This window comes from Jaculus jaculus, chromosome 13, assembly GCF_020740685.1.
Source record: "Jaculus jaculus isolate mJacJac1 chromosome 13, mJacJac1.mat.Y.cur, whole genome shotgun sequence".
Lineage (NCBI taxonomy): Eukaryota > Metazoa > Chordata > Mammalia > Rodentia > Dipodidae > Jaculus > Jaculus jaculus.
In genome coordinates, this window is record NC_059114.1 from 34254834 (window position 1) to 34268941 (window position 14108).

Genomic DNA, 14108 nt, shown 5'->3' on the forward strand with positions numbered 1-14108 from the left:
TTTGGAATAGTTTGGCTTTGGGCCTCCATGGCCGCTGTCTAATGATGGGGCACCCGCCTCTGACCACTGCTGGTTCCGATGCTCATGAACTTTCCCTGGGCTGGGACAAAGGCCCGGGGAGTCAGGGACTCAACCTGTGCTTTTCCTCTTGGTGGCCACAGCAGGTTGCTTCCCTTCCCTGAAGCTTGCCTCTTCTGTGACATGTTTATGCTCACATGGCTTCATGTACTGAGGCAGTAAAGTCATGGGGCCGAGTGGTTTCAAACTGCTGAGTGCTGTAACCACATGAAGAGCGTCACTCTCATGGCCAGGAAGTGGTCGTCAGCCTCCTCCTGGGTCCTGAGTGGGTCATTCTCTGTCTTCCAAAGCCAGGGACCTTGAAGCTCCTTCTAACATTGGAGCAATGGCCCTTCTTTTCTGAAAGTGAGGCTTTGGAAATGATCTGACTCCACACAGGCTGGCTGTTTCCTCCCAGTATCTATGACAACTGTCCTTCCAGTGGAAATTTAGTAAGACTTCACATTCTAGAGACAGACTCTTCTACCCCGTGCCCTGAGGCTGGAGTCAGGCTTCGCACAGGGTGGAGTGGTTCCTATGGATACAGAGACTGAGGAGTGGGCTATGGCCAGAGTCCTCCAAGGTGCACACTGCTCTTGAAGGACGGGCATTGTCACTAGCACACATGGCCAGAAACTGGTGGTGTTGTCCCCTGTCACCTCTCTGGTGCCTAGAACAGTGCTGAGCACATGACACTGGTGCTTAATATGTATTTGTCAAGTAAAGTGGGTACACCTCTACTTCAAGAGCTCTCAGAGGTTCTTTGTTTCTTCAAGATGAAGCCTTGATGGTCAAGAGTCATGAACAGCTACAGGACAGACTAGGAACAATGGCTTCCCCACAGGTCCAGGCCACATGGGTGAGCTCTGAGAGAGGTGAGGGTTGTGAGTAACTGTGGCCCTAGTGAGTTTTCTGAGGGTCAGCATCAGGACAGGGGCAGAGGCCAAGGCAGTGCTCACTGGATGGTGCTCAGAAGGACAACAAAGCAATGCACACATCCCAAGACCCCATCGGCAAGTCCACACTCACCCATGTGCCCACGAGAACTACCTAGCGAAACAGGTCCATTGCACCAGCCCAATGTACAAGGCAGACTTTGGCACCCCTCTAGCACCCCCACCCAGCTGGAGCCCAGTCTTCAGGGAGCAGACCTTTGAATCCGAGCTTCTTAACACACCAGGTCCCTGACCTAGCCCACCTCACTCCCAGATGCCTCTCCTGTAAAGTGGCAGGAGATGCCCCTGGTCCCCATAGCCTGGCTGCGTCTTCCTCCTGACCTGGGTTCTGGAACTGAAGAGAACATTCCTTCTGCTCTTTGTCCCTCTTTCTTCCTTTTGCTGGTTGCTGGGGCCTCTCACCCAGAAGAGACACAGACCTACCCAGTGAGAGGAGGGGACCATCGCTGGTGTGTGTGAGTGAGGCAGGGGAGACAGAATTCTGGATTGTATAAATCCAGATGTCCTGGAGACTCAAAGATTGTAAACATCCCCTGGGACTGGGGGAGGGGGGTGGCACCTGGGCAGTGCTGGGGACAGGCTGTTTACTCCACATTCCCCTTCAAGACTTCTCGTTTTAGGCCTGAGGAAGTGCAGGCAGGCAGACTGAGCACGTGGGAACCCGAGACCTGGGTAGCAGATTGGGACTTCTTTCAGAACTTGGAATACATCACTCCAAGCCCTTCTAGCTTTTAAAGTTTGTGTTGAGTAATCTGCTGTGATCCTGATGGGCTTGCTTTTGTATGCGACTTGATTTTTCTCTCTAACTGCTTTCAATATATTTTCTTTGGTTTCTATGTTTGGTGATTTAATTATAATATGGTGAGGAGTGGTTCTTTCCAGGTTTTGTGTGTTCAGTGTTCTAAAGGCTTCCTGTATCTACATTGGCACCTCTTTCTCAATTGGGGGGAAGTTTTCGTCCATGATTTTATTGAAAATGCCTACTATGCCTTTGGAGTGAAATTCTTCTCCTTCTACTATGTCCTGAATTCTTACGTTTGATCTTTTCATAGTGTCCCAATATCTTGAAATCCCCACTCATCCTTTACTATTAGTTTGTCTTTCCTTTGTTGAACTATGTTAGATCAGCCCCCGGCCTTCTAATTTAGATATTCTGTCCTCTCCTTCATCCATTCTACTGGTGAGATTTTCTACAGAGTTTTTTATTTCACTGACTGTGTTCATTGCTAGTATTTCTGACTGATTTTTCTTTATTATTTCTATTTCCTTATTTATGTCTTGCATTGAACTTATTTCATTAAATTGGTTTCCTGTGTCTTTTTTGATTCCTTTGAACATATTTATAATCATTCTTTTGAAATCTTTCTCAGGCATTTCCTCTAAATCAGTCTCACTGGAGGTCACTTCTGATGCATTAATACTTTTTGGTGGATTTATATTGTCTTGATTTTTTGTGTTTCTTGTGTTATAGTGTACATGTTTTTACATCTTGGATTAATTTAATGCTTGGCTTTTCTAATTATCTGCAGCATTATTATATGCATAAATCAACCTGATGTTATATATCTTCAGGGTAGGAGCTTAAGGTGCTAGGTGTGGCTCTTAGGACTCTGGAGTCAACCCCTAGGTGTTGGGTGTGCCTGCTACGAGAGTATTCAAGTAGGCTGAGCGGAACAAAATACAGGTAGATTCTAAAATTGAACTAAAAAATATACACATTCAATGAAAAACAGCACAGATTATTTATGTAAGAGTAGGCATTATGACAGCCAGACCCTCTAACAAAAAAAAAGTCAAAGTCCCTAAGGATGTGTGTTGCCCCACACCCTTAATCCTGTCAACTAGAGGGTAAGATTTCTGATATAGGATTCCAAGGTCAGCTTGTGACCAAGTGAGACCCTTTCCCAACAAAGGACAGAAGAGGAAACAAAGGCAAAAAATGACAAGCCCCAAATATAGCTTATTTAAGAATGGCCAATCCGACCATCCATCCTATTTAACATGTAATTTACCCTGACATGGAAGGTGCAATTAGCACTTCTGGTTCAAGCCTATATACCAGGTTTATTTGGCAGGTACTGATCTGGTGTAATCCCAGTTACCCTTTGGGATTGCTTTGGTCTCAATTATGCTGTGCTCCTGTTTGGGTCCCTTTTTGCTGTGCTGTGGGCTCAGGTGGGCTGGCTGGGTGGCTGGGTCGCTGCTCTGATCATCTGTGCTGGGTGCTGGTGTAGGTGAGATCCCTTCCCCAGGTCTCTGGTGCTTGCTGGCGCTTACGCTGGCAGTGGGGGTGGGAAGGCTGTGGATGGTGGCTGAAGTTCTCATGCTGGTCCTCACGATCCTCTTCCTCAGGAGCTCCTCAGTTGGTCCCTGCTGTCCTCCCTTCACGTTACTTGAGTTTGCGAGCAGGTTGGTGTGAGTGGAGAATCCCCTCACCTGGCTCTTCCTGTGGCTCAGGCCGGGCCTCGCAGCTGTGGCCTGCAGGCCTGGTGCCGCGCTGCTGGAGCCGCTTCTGCCTGCTTCTGCCTGCTTCTGCCTGCTTCTGTGGGCTCTGGATGCTCTGATCTCTCCTACTTCTCTGCCGCAGCTGGTGATTTCTTATACACCTCACTTTTTAGTAGAAGTGTATTTTGCTGGTGGTTTTTTTTTTTTTTTTTTTGCTTTTCCTCCCCTAGGCTGTTTTGGCATGGTTCCTATGTTGCCATCTTAACTGGAAGTCTAGATTGGGACGCCTTTTTCAAAAATATACTTTATTTATTTATTTGAGAGAGAGAAAGAGGGAGAGGGGGAAAAAGAGGGAGAATGGACACTCCAGGGCATTCAGCCACTGCAAACGAACACCTGACACATGCCCCCCTTATGTATCTGGCTTATGTGGGTCCTGGAGAATCAAATTGGGATCCTTTGGCTTTGCAGGCAAATGCCTTAACCAGTAAGCCATCTCTCCAGCCCCATAGATTGGGACTTCTTAACGCTGGGACCTTTCAATGCTCAGAAAGCTGGACCCCTTGTCTGGTCTGCATGTCCTTCAGAACACACCCAGCCAGGCCTCCTGCTTCTGCTGAAACACTGGGCTGAGGGGATACCCACTCCTCTCCAGGGTGTCCATTCCATTCTCTGGCAGCTAGAAAGTTTTCAAACTGAACTGACTAGAATTGTCCCATGCCACCTGGTTGGAAAGAGCTAAGAACAATCTGCAGCCAAATAGTAGCAGGGCCATTCATGGAGCCCTACACTGTGTCGTGAGCTTCAGTTGTGTGATGTCTCTCCTGTCTTCCTCTCTGCCCTCCATGCTGGGCTCAAGGAAGTGAGCTTGCCTGCCCCAGGTGACTTAGCTGCTGAGAGACCCAATTGGGGCTCAGGTTACTTTGTTTCAAAGTCAGTGGTATTTTTTTCTTTTCGAGGTAGGATCTCATTCTAGCCCAGGCTGACCTGGAATTCACTATGTAGACTCAGGGTGGTTTTTAACTCTAGGTGATCCTCCTACCTCTGTCACCCAAGTGCTGGGATTAAAGGTGTGCACCACCACACCCTGCTAAAGTCAGTGTTTTAAACTAGTTTAAAGTGGATGTGGTGGTTCACTCCTATAAGCCCAGCATTCAGGAGGCTGAGGTAGGAGGATCACCGTGAGTTTGAGGCCAGCCTGGGTTACCAAGTTAGTTTCAGGTCAGCCTGGGCTAGAGTGAGACCTTACCTTAAAAACAACAGCAGAATTATTCTAAACTGGCTCATCACAAACATCAAAAAGTGAGAATAGCACATAAAACAGTAAAACAGCACACAACAAACCAAATAGCAGGTGCCATTATGTAAACTATGTCTCCTCAGAAAGAAGCATCCCCTAGCTGCAGGGAGGCCACCAGTGAAGACCCTCTGCTGGCAGGGTGACGTGGTGCCCTCTCCAGTGGTCTCCAGTGGTGGGTGCTAGCAAGACACTGGTTACAACATGCAGCCAGACTGCAACCTAGCAGCATAACCTCAGTGTCTTCAGGGCTGGAAACTGGCAAAAAAGCATCAGATCTGGTCACCAGAGATCCTCACCTTGGCTCATGCTTGACTGCAATTAGCTCGAGGAGTGCAGACACTTGATTCAGACCTGGGCCGAGGGTCCTGCTGACGTAGAGGTTCCCTCTGCACGTCACAGGGGCCACCCATCCACCCAGGCCTTTCCCTTTTTTGAGAACTGTGAGCTTGCTGGCTGGGCCTGTTCCCACCAACAATGTTCCTGTCTAGGGAGCTTAAAATAGTCCTCTTGGCTGGAGTTCTGGAGTGAGCAGTGAGGCAGGCATTTGTGCAAATATGGGCCTGGGAGAAGGACTCCTACCCAAGAGGGAGGGAAGGTGGCATGGTGGGGGACCCAGGGCCTCTTTGGGGATGTGCCCTCAGGAGCCCTGGCCAGCAAAGTCCTGAACTAGCCTTCTGCTTCCCTGATCTTACTGGGCTCACTTGGACTTAACTGGAGACCAAATCTGCCTGACCTGGCTGAGCTTCCTGGGTGGGCCCATTGAATAGAGGCCAGTGCATTTTTCCACTGCTTCTAACCTCATTCCCACCTCATGATGCCCACTCCCTACCTGGGAATACTCCTAGAAGCATCCTTGAAGGCAAAACTCATTCTAACAACAGCAATTATAGTTCCAGCTACCATTAACTGGGCACTTACTTTTGCCAAGTACTTTAAACATCTATTTTTTGATTCTTACAGTAATCCATTGAAAGCCAAGTTTTTTCTTCTCTTTTTGATATAGGGTCTCATAAAACCAAACTGTCCTTGAACTTGCTATCTAGCTGCTGATGACCTTTGAACTCCTCTCCCTTTCTGAGTGTTGGGATTACAGGTATATACTGCCATGCCTAGTTTATTCAAAGGCTCTAGCAACAGGGCTACATCTCTAGCCACATACTTGCTATTTGCTGGGAACCATGGTACCCATGTTTCACATACTGAGGGCATAGCACATAGTAGGTACTCAAAATAAAAAGGATCACTTGGCTCAGCAGGCAGAAACCTTCAGCCCCATCCTCCCCAGGTGGCTAGGCCATCTTTCTTTGATGTGAAAGGTGTCTGGAACTTAGTAGGGCCACTGAGGAGCCTGGGACAGGCACAGGCCCTGCCCTCTGGCGGGACCTTCCAGGCAGACTAGGTGGCTGAGGCTGCTTTTTGGATCTGTCTGGCTTTCTGCTGGCGCCACCTAGTGGTGAATATAAAGCTGCTCTCGGCAGGTCTGCAGCAGAGGCAACTTCGCTCCCATTCACCTTCCTCTCAGACTTGGTACTAACCCTTGGGGCTGGATCTCACAACCTGGGTTCACAGTGAGACAGCTGTATGGGAAGGTGCCCCTTCAATGGTTTCTCAAAGCTGAGACTGAACACAGAGACTCCTTTCTGGCCTGAGATGGCCAGGAATGGGAGATCCAGCAACAGTCACTGAGCACCTGCCTGGACCATCGTGAGGGGGTCAGGACCAACACCATGGCCCCTCCAGACCACTGAAGAGGCCTGGCCTGGCCCAGGGCTATTGGCATAAGCTTTGAAGAAGGAACAGCAGCAAGAGCCAGGCGGCTATCTGTCCTCCCGGCTCCAGCACAAGCGCAGTGAGAGTCTGAGCAGGCCCTCCTGGCTTTAACACTGTGTAGGGAGCAGGCTCAAGGAGGGGTGAAAGTTTCTGTAGCTTCCAGACTGGGATCATTGAAAATGCAGATTCCTGAGTGTCTCGGCTGGGATGGTAAGATCTCCAAACAGACTACTGGGAAACTGCTCTGTTCTATTGCAGGAGCAGAAGAAAGGTGTGTCCATTAGCAGGAAGGTGACTGGTATTTGGGGGTCCTGAGAATCAGAGGAACCACCACACCCAAATACCAGTCTCTCAACTTGCTCACCCTTCTATGAATGCTGGCAGGGACTCCCCAGCATGTATGTGGACCCCACTGCAGTAGCAGAGGGAAGCAGAGTCTGCACAGAACCCAACCGGGCTGCCGCCACGTGTCCTCACAGGCCAGTCCTTGCGTTTGCTCCGGGCACGGTGGTGGAGGGGCTGGGACCGCCATTGCTGGGGGTGGGGGCCCTTATTGCCCAAGGAGGTATTTTCACAGTCCCCCTCCCTCTGGAGTTTCCAAGGACAGACAGAGCCCTGTCTAGCATTTGACCAAATATGGTGGTATCTCTTGAGGAGCTCAAGCCCCAGCCAGCTCCTCAGTTATGCTGTGGAAACCTGCCCCACACAGATTAATCTTGTGACATTCAGGCGTGCCTCTTTCCCTGCCTTTCTTCTCGCACCAATTCCTGTAAATGGCCAAGACTGCATTTCCGCAAGAGGAGGATGTCTGATTATGGCGGCCTTCTTCCACCCCCCTGTGCCCGCCTCCCTGGGCTCCTCACATTCAGCTGCTTGCTTATCCAAGGTGAGGGACCTTGGCCGCAGAGGCTGGGCAATGCGACTTTTTTTTGTTTGTTTGTTTTTGTTTTTGTTTTTGTTTTTCAAGGTAGGGTTTCACTCTAGTCCAGGCTGACCTGGAATTCACTATGTAGTCTTAGGGTGGCCTTGAACTCATGGCGATCCTCCTACCTCTGCCTCCCGAGTGCTGGGATTAAAGGCACACACAACCATGCCCAGCTCTGTTTATAATTTTTTAACATCATTCCATAATAATTTTTATAGTCAACAGCAAAGAATTTATAGGGAACTTAGGATGTGCAAGCCATGTGCCAGCTATTTAACATGGCCTATTTCCTTTCTCTCTTCCTACAGTCTCAAGAGGTGGATACCGTGATCATTTCCGTTCTAGAGGTGTGGGAACTAAGGCCTAGAGAGACTTCAGGTAGAATTGGCTAGGCTACTATTCTGAAGCACAACTCCCATTCTTCAGAGAAGGGAATTGAGGCAGAGAGAGATGAAGGTTACAAGCAGGGGCAAGCTCCAGGAGTGAAGATCACCCATGAAAACTGGAAGACCGCTGCTCCAGAAAGACCAGGGTCCCTTAGGGATCTGCACTTCGGCCTGTGTGAAGCATGTGGAGTCAGAAAACACGTTCTCGGCAGGCTGGAACTGTGGAGAAAATATCCCAAGACAAACAGTGTGGGGTGGTGCATAGAGTCCGGGACGGGAACCGGGCCCAAACCCCAGCTCTGTCAGTGCTAACTCACTTTGGAATGCTGGACAAAGCTCCTTTTTGCTCAAGCCTCAGTTTCTCTGATGTGAACTAGAGGGGTGGACCACTGGGCTCAGCTGAAGCTGGCTGAAGTGCCCAAGATGGTCGCCCTGGGAGATAGGGCCTGCGTCCTGCTCTTGGCCAACACAGTCCTAGGATATTCACTCTCCTGACCAAGCGTCCGCCCATCCCTCCTCCACCCTAACCCCCTTGCCATCCCCAAAGCAAACGAAGCGGATTGTCTTAGCTGGCCCTGTGGGTGCTGGCCCAGTGGCCAGCCGCAGGCCACAGGCGGAGGTGCCATCAGCCAGGGCCCCTGCCAGACACACAGGGCATTGTCCCTTGGTCAACAGCCCCTGGGCACCTCAGCCTGGCTCTTGGCCTTCCCCCACACCCCTCACTGCCTGCCACTGTACTGGGCCTAGCCAGCTGGGGGCCCAAGGCTCCCAGCTGACAGTGAGCCCACCCACCCACGCCCCAGGAGCCCCCGTCGAGCTATAATTGCCACACTCCATCCTGTTGCTGCCATTCTCTCAACACGGCATCTGGGGTTCGTGGCGGGCAGCAGCTGCAGGCCTGCCTCCCAGCTAGGCAGGATGGACTGGCCACACAGCCTGGTACGTGGTGCTTCTCCCCCACCCCCTCCTTTCCCCCAACTGTTCTTTCCCATTGATTAATGTCTGCTTGTGTTTGGCTTGGAATCTGCAGGGGCCAAGCTTTCCCTCTGTCCTCTCCTACGGGTCCTGAGAGAAACAGAGCCTGGTCTCAGCCTTTAGCCATTGCCTGAAGCTTGGGCTTCAGTTTTGGGCTCAGCCTGGCCACACTAAAATTCTTTCAGGCAGTGGCATCTGGGGAGATCCTGACAGACTTGGGCACCTGGGTTTTTCCAGGTCGGGTTTCTGAGATCAAGGCAGACTATGTGACCCTTGGGCAATGCCTTCTGTCTCTGTTTCCCATCCAAAATGTGAGAGAAAGGGATGTTGGGTCTCCTCTGTGTTTTCTGCATAGAGAGCCAAAGTTGAGGTATGTCATGAGGGAAGCTTAGCTGAGAGAGCCTGTTGTTAGAGAGTGCTTTCTGCAGCACAATATAGGACTGTAAGGAAGAATTCAGCAATGGGACTGACTCTCTGCTGCAGGTTTTGTGCCAGCAAGTGGTTCTGCCAAGAGGGGCTATGCTCAAACTTGTTTTCTAAGGGTCAAGCCTTGCTGGGCAGAATGGATAATTCAGGGTTGAGCTCTGTGGGCTGAGAGATGCAGGGTGGGCACCAAGCCTCATGAAATCCAGTAAGGAGGTGAGACTCATTCAGACATTAATGTATCCTGGTCAGCTCTGCCTCCAGCCAGGGACTGGTAACCCCTCTTTCCCTGGTCTCCGAGGGAGTCTGGTTCTATGGATGGAGCCAGAGGCTGGCCTGATATGCTGGTCCGGGCAGGGAGAAAGTGAACAGGAGTGCATGCAGTGTGACCCTGAGGAAGAGAGTGGTATGTGATCCTTGTGGAGATGGAGTCTTTTTGTTTTTTTAGGTAGGGTTTCACTGTAGCTCAGGCAGACCTGGAATTTACTATGTAGTCTCAGGAGGAGATGGAGTCTTATCAGAAGGCCCCAGACGGGACCTACCCATGTCCCAAGTTTATCCGTACACCTTCTTCTCATCCACTTGATTTCAACACCACCATTTCCTTTCAGCAAAACCCATAACCAGCTCAAACCTCCGCTCACTCTACCACCTCCCTAGAAGACCTTAGACTCTTTCTGCCCACTCCTCTCTCTTATCCTACAAGCCCCCACATGGGCTCCTCCTTAGGAAAGCTTGGTGTGGCTTCTGCGCTTATCTAGGCTAAGTGGGAGTCCTGTACTTGGCCACACTGCCCCCACCCACCATAAGCAGGACTGAGGCTCAGGGCAGGGTTAGTGGCAGTCACCCATTCCCTCAGCACTGCTCTGTGAAGGCCTAAGAGTCTGATAATATTTAGACATGGATATGTAGGATGTGATGGGTGGAAAGGAGTACAGTGCTCTCAGGGAGTCTGTACCTGGAGGGGAGCAGATATAGAAAAGACACACACATGCAAATAATATTATCGTCATGCAAGTGGCGTGTGTGTTGTGACAACCCCAGAAAGTCCAGAGGCATCACTGAGGTGGTGACATTAGAATGTGCAGGCGGGTGGGAAGGTGTTCAGAAAGTGAAGGGAAAAGGCAGAATCCCACAGGCTGAGGCCAGGCAAACCCCAGTGGCATGCATGAGCATGGCGAGAGCCAACGACTGGCGCAGCAGTGGGGGAGGCAGAGTGTGGCCTGGATGATCGTGGGAAGGTGACATGACCAGATGTGCGGATCAAATGTCTGGCCTTGGTTTTGATGTGGAGCATCAATGGGAAACACCAGATGGGTTTACGGACATGAGTGAGGAGGCAGTGGAGCTGTTCCAGGGATCAAGGGTGCTCCTGCCGACACAGAGAGTGGGTGGGTGGGGGATCTTGTGGTGTCCAGCACACAGGGAGTATTGATACAATAGGGTGTGGCAGTGACAGGCAAGGTGACCCGGGCAGTCGCCTTTCCTCTCCCCTCTCTTCCCGGGACCCTGAGCCTGTCTTCCTCCCCAGCTGCTCCTCCTTGCCATTTCCATCTTCCTGGGGCTGGGCCAGCCTCGGAACCCCAAAGGCAAGAGGAAGGGGCAAGGTCGACCTGGCCCCTTGGCCCCTGGGCCTCACCAGGTGCCCCTGGACCTGGTGTCCCGGGTGAAGCCCTATGCCCGCATGGAGGAGTATGAGCGGAACCTTGGAGAGATGGTGGCCCAGTTGAGAAACAACTCTGAGCCAGCCAAGAGGAAGTGTGAAGTCAATCTACAGCTCTGGCTGTCCAACAAGAGGAGCCTGTCCCCCTGGGGCTACAGGTAAGTGGGCTGGCCAAAACAGACCAGATTTCCCATTGTCCCAGTCACTGTCATGGTCAAGACTGGGTTGAGATGCCTCAGTGCCTGAGTTTTAATTCCAGCTGTGCATTTTACTAGTTGTGAGGCTTTGGGTCAGTTGATTAGGTTGCTAAGTGCCTCACTTTCCCCACCTGTCACTGGAAGTGATGGTGGCTGGGACATAGCTCATAGGCTTCCTATAAGCAGATAGCCATACAAGGCACCTTTCCTGTCCACGCCCCAGCTGGGGTGCTGCAAGGTCTTTTCTGAAGCACTTTACCCAGTCCTGTGTTCATGTCTCTTTCACACCAGACAGGAGCTTTTCTAAAGCCTGCCTCAGAACCACCCCAGAATTGCTGCGCTTACCCAGTCAAATTCTCCAGGGCCAGTGCCAAGCCTCCGGTATTGTACCTGTCTCCACATGCTTAGGGTGTGCAGCCAGGCTTTGCCTTGGGAATCTCCCGGTGGATCCTGGTAACAGAAGCACTGTTTGCATGTGGCTTCAGGTCCACCTCCTAGCTCAGTGCCCAGCACACATAAGGGACCAAAGGTATATGCACTGGATGATAAAAAAAAAATGGCTAACCCGGAAGTCTCCTCATGCCCAAGCCCAGGCCAAAGATTTTCCAGCCACACAACTTATATCTTGAGACCAAAAAATAGCACTGTGGACTAGAATTTTCTGCTATGAAGTCAAGCCACTATTGGTAGTAATGGCTACTGAGCCATTACAGTGTGGCTTATGAGACAGAAAGACTGGCTTTGTCAATTTAAAATATTTGAAAATGTTTTTATTTGTATTATTTATTTAAGAGAGAGAGAGAGAGAGAGAGGAAGGGAGGGAGGGAGAATGGGTGCACCCCTAGCTGCTACAAATGAACTCCAGATGTATGTGCCACCTTGTGCATCTGTCTTATGTGGGTCCTGAGGAATCAAACCTGGGTCCTTTGGTTTTTCAGGCAAGGGCCTTAACTGCTAAGCCATCTCTCCAGCCCAATTTAAAATATTTATTTGTTTGTTTATTTATTTGCAAGGAGAGAGAGAGAAGAGATTCAGACAGAGAAAATGGGTGCACCAGGTTTTCCACCCACTGCAAATGAACTCCAGACATATGTGCCACTTTTTGTATCTGGCTTTACATGAGTACTGGGGAATTGAACCCGGGTTGTTAGGCTTTGCAGGCAAACACCTTAGCTGCTGAAAAATATCTCCAGCCCCCTAGTTTTGTAGATTTAAATTTAAGTTTGTAATGTGGCCAATGGCTGCTGTATGGGATGGTACAGCTCTGAAATGTGACATGGGGAAGGGCCAGAAAAGATGCTCCGGTGGGCGTTACTGTGCCCACCGAGGCACTTGTCAAAATGCAGGCTGCCGCCGGAGGGGATGCATTCCTTTCTAGTTAACTTCCAGGACAAATGAGGTGGCTGGCATGTTCAAAGGCCTTGTTCACTCATCTAGTCATCTCCATTTAACAGAGGAGGAAACCATGGAACACAGAAAGAAAGGTCAGGAGCAAGTTCCTGAAAGTTAGGTCCATGACAATGCCAGGAAGGAACTGTCTCTCTTGTTCATATAGAGCACCTGAAGTCTAGGACAGACCTGCTTGCATGATGTGGGCGTGTGTGTAAAATATTTGAGGTGGGCATGATTGGTGCCACTGGTAATTCCAGGGCTGAGGCAGGAGGATTGCAGGTTGGAGGTCAGCCCGAATTGCATAGTAAGAAAATAAAAATAAAAATCAAACCAAACTAAGACACCCCCAAACTTGAGTGGAAACGAATAGAGCAATGGAGATTCGTTTTCAGAGTGTGTGCATGTTTTAGCTTGGCAGATGAAGTTCCCCTAGAAAGAGAGCAATGCCGAGGAGGCAGAGGATCATCTCAGGTTTCTCTGCGGTCCTTCAGCACCAACAATACTGGGAGGAGTATCTTGTTAGATAAAAGAAAGAAGTTGGTGACACTGGAGTGACCTGGATTACCCTGGGACAATTTGCTTCCTTCCCATTCCAGGGTCTCCTGTCTGGTTAGGCGGGCTGTTTAGTGTCCCGCAGTCGGGTCCTTCTTCTAGAGCAACTCCGCTAGGGATCACGTGGGGAAGGGCCATTGCTGTTCTGAACGATGCTCACCCACGCTCTCCTTCTTCTTCTCCTTCTTCTTCTCCTTCCCCTTCTCCGTGCAGCATCAATCACGATCCTGGCCGCATCCCCGCCGACCTGCCCGAGGCGCGGTGCCTGTGTCTGGGCTGCGTGAACCCTTTCACCATGCAGGAGGACCGCAGCATGGTGAGCGTGCCGGTGTTCAGCCAGGTGCCCGTGCGCCGCCGCCTCTGCCCGCCGCCGCCGCGCCCCGGGCCCTGCCGCCAGCGGGCGGTTATGGAGACCATCGCGGTGGGCTGCACCTGCATATTCTGAGTCACCCGCTCCACCCAGCAGCCCATCGGTGATTCCACAAGGCTGATGGAAAGTGAACGCTATCCTCTGTAAAGCTGGCGTCTTCTGGCTGGGAAGGGATTGAGGTTGGGGTTGGAGACCTCGGGGACACAGATTTCCAGATCGGCATAAAAAGGAAAATTGCCCATCACTGAACCAGGCTAGTAGAAAATATTGCTTGGGCGGGGGCAGTCGGGGGATCCCGAGAAAAGAAAAAGAAATAAAATACCGCCTTCGCTTCTACCATTTGGGTAAATGTCAAACCTTCTTCCTTCCGTTTGGGCTCATAAGACCATGCTTCAGCTATAGTAGGTATAATCCAATCAGGAAAAACCAATGCCCATTCAGCTCAAAGCTTCTAAGGAACATGCCCCTGGGGAAAGGTGAGCTCCTGGTTCCCAAGCTCAGCCACCCCCCCACCCCCCCACCCCCCACCCCCCACCGTGCTGTGGACCTGCCCCTTGCTCTGGTTTTGAAGGTGATCTGCAAGGTTGTCTGCAGGTAGCTGGGGGCTCCTCTCTCTCCACGTAGACTTCAGTTCAAAGAAAGGACCGTGGATTGCCAAAAAGCAAGTGTTTTCAATCTGGGCGTGAGCCCCTAAAAT

At 50.8% G+C, this 14108-nt stretch overlaps 1 protein-coding gene across 1 annotated transcript; it reads left to right on the forward strand.

Annotated features, from left to right (window-relative positions):
* Positions 1-8673: 8673 nt before the first annotated feature.
* On the forward strand, positions 8674-13747 carry Il17b (interleukin 17B). The gene is made up of 3 exons (XM_004664760.2): positions 8674-8778; positions 10769-11058; positions 13255-13747. The coding sequence occupies exons 1-3, from the start codon at positions 8758-8760 to the stop codon at positions 13484-13486; spliced, it is 543 nt and encodes a 180-aa protein (XP_004664817.1). The 5' UTR covers positions 8674-8757; the 3' UTR covers positions 13487-13747.
* The last annotated feature ends 361 nt before the right edge of the window (positions 13748-14108 follow it).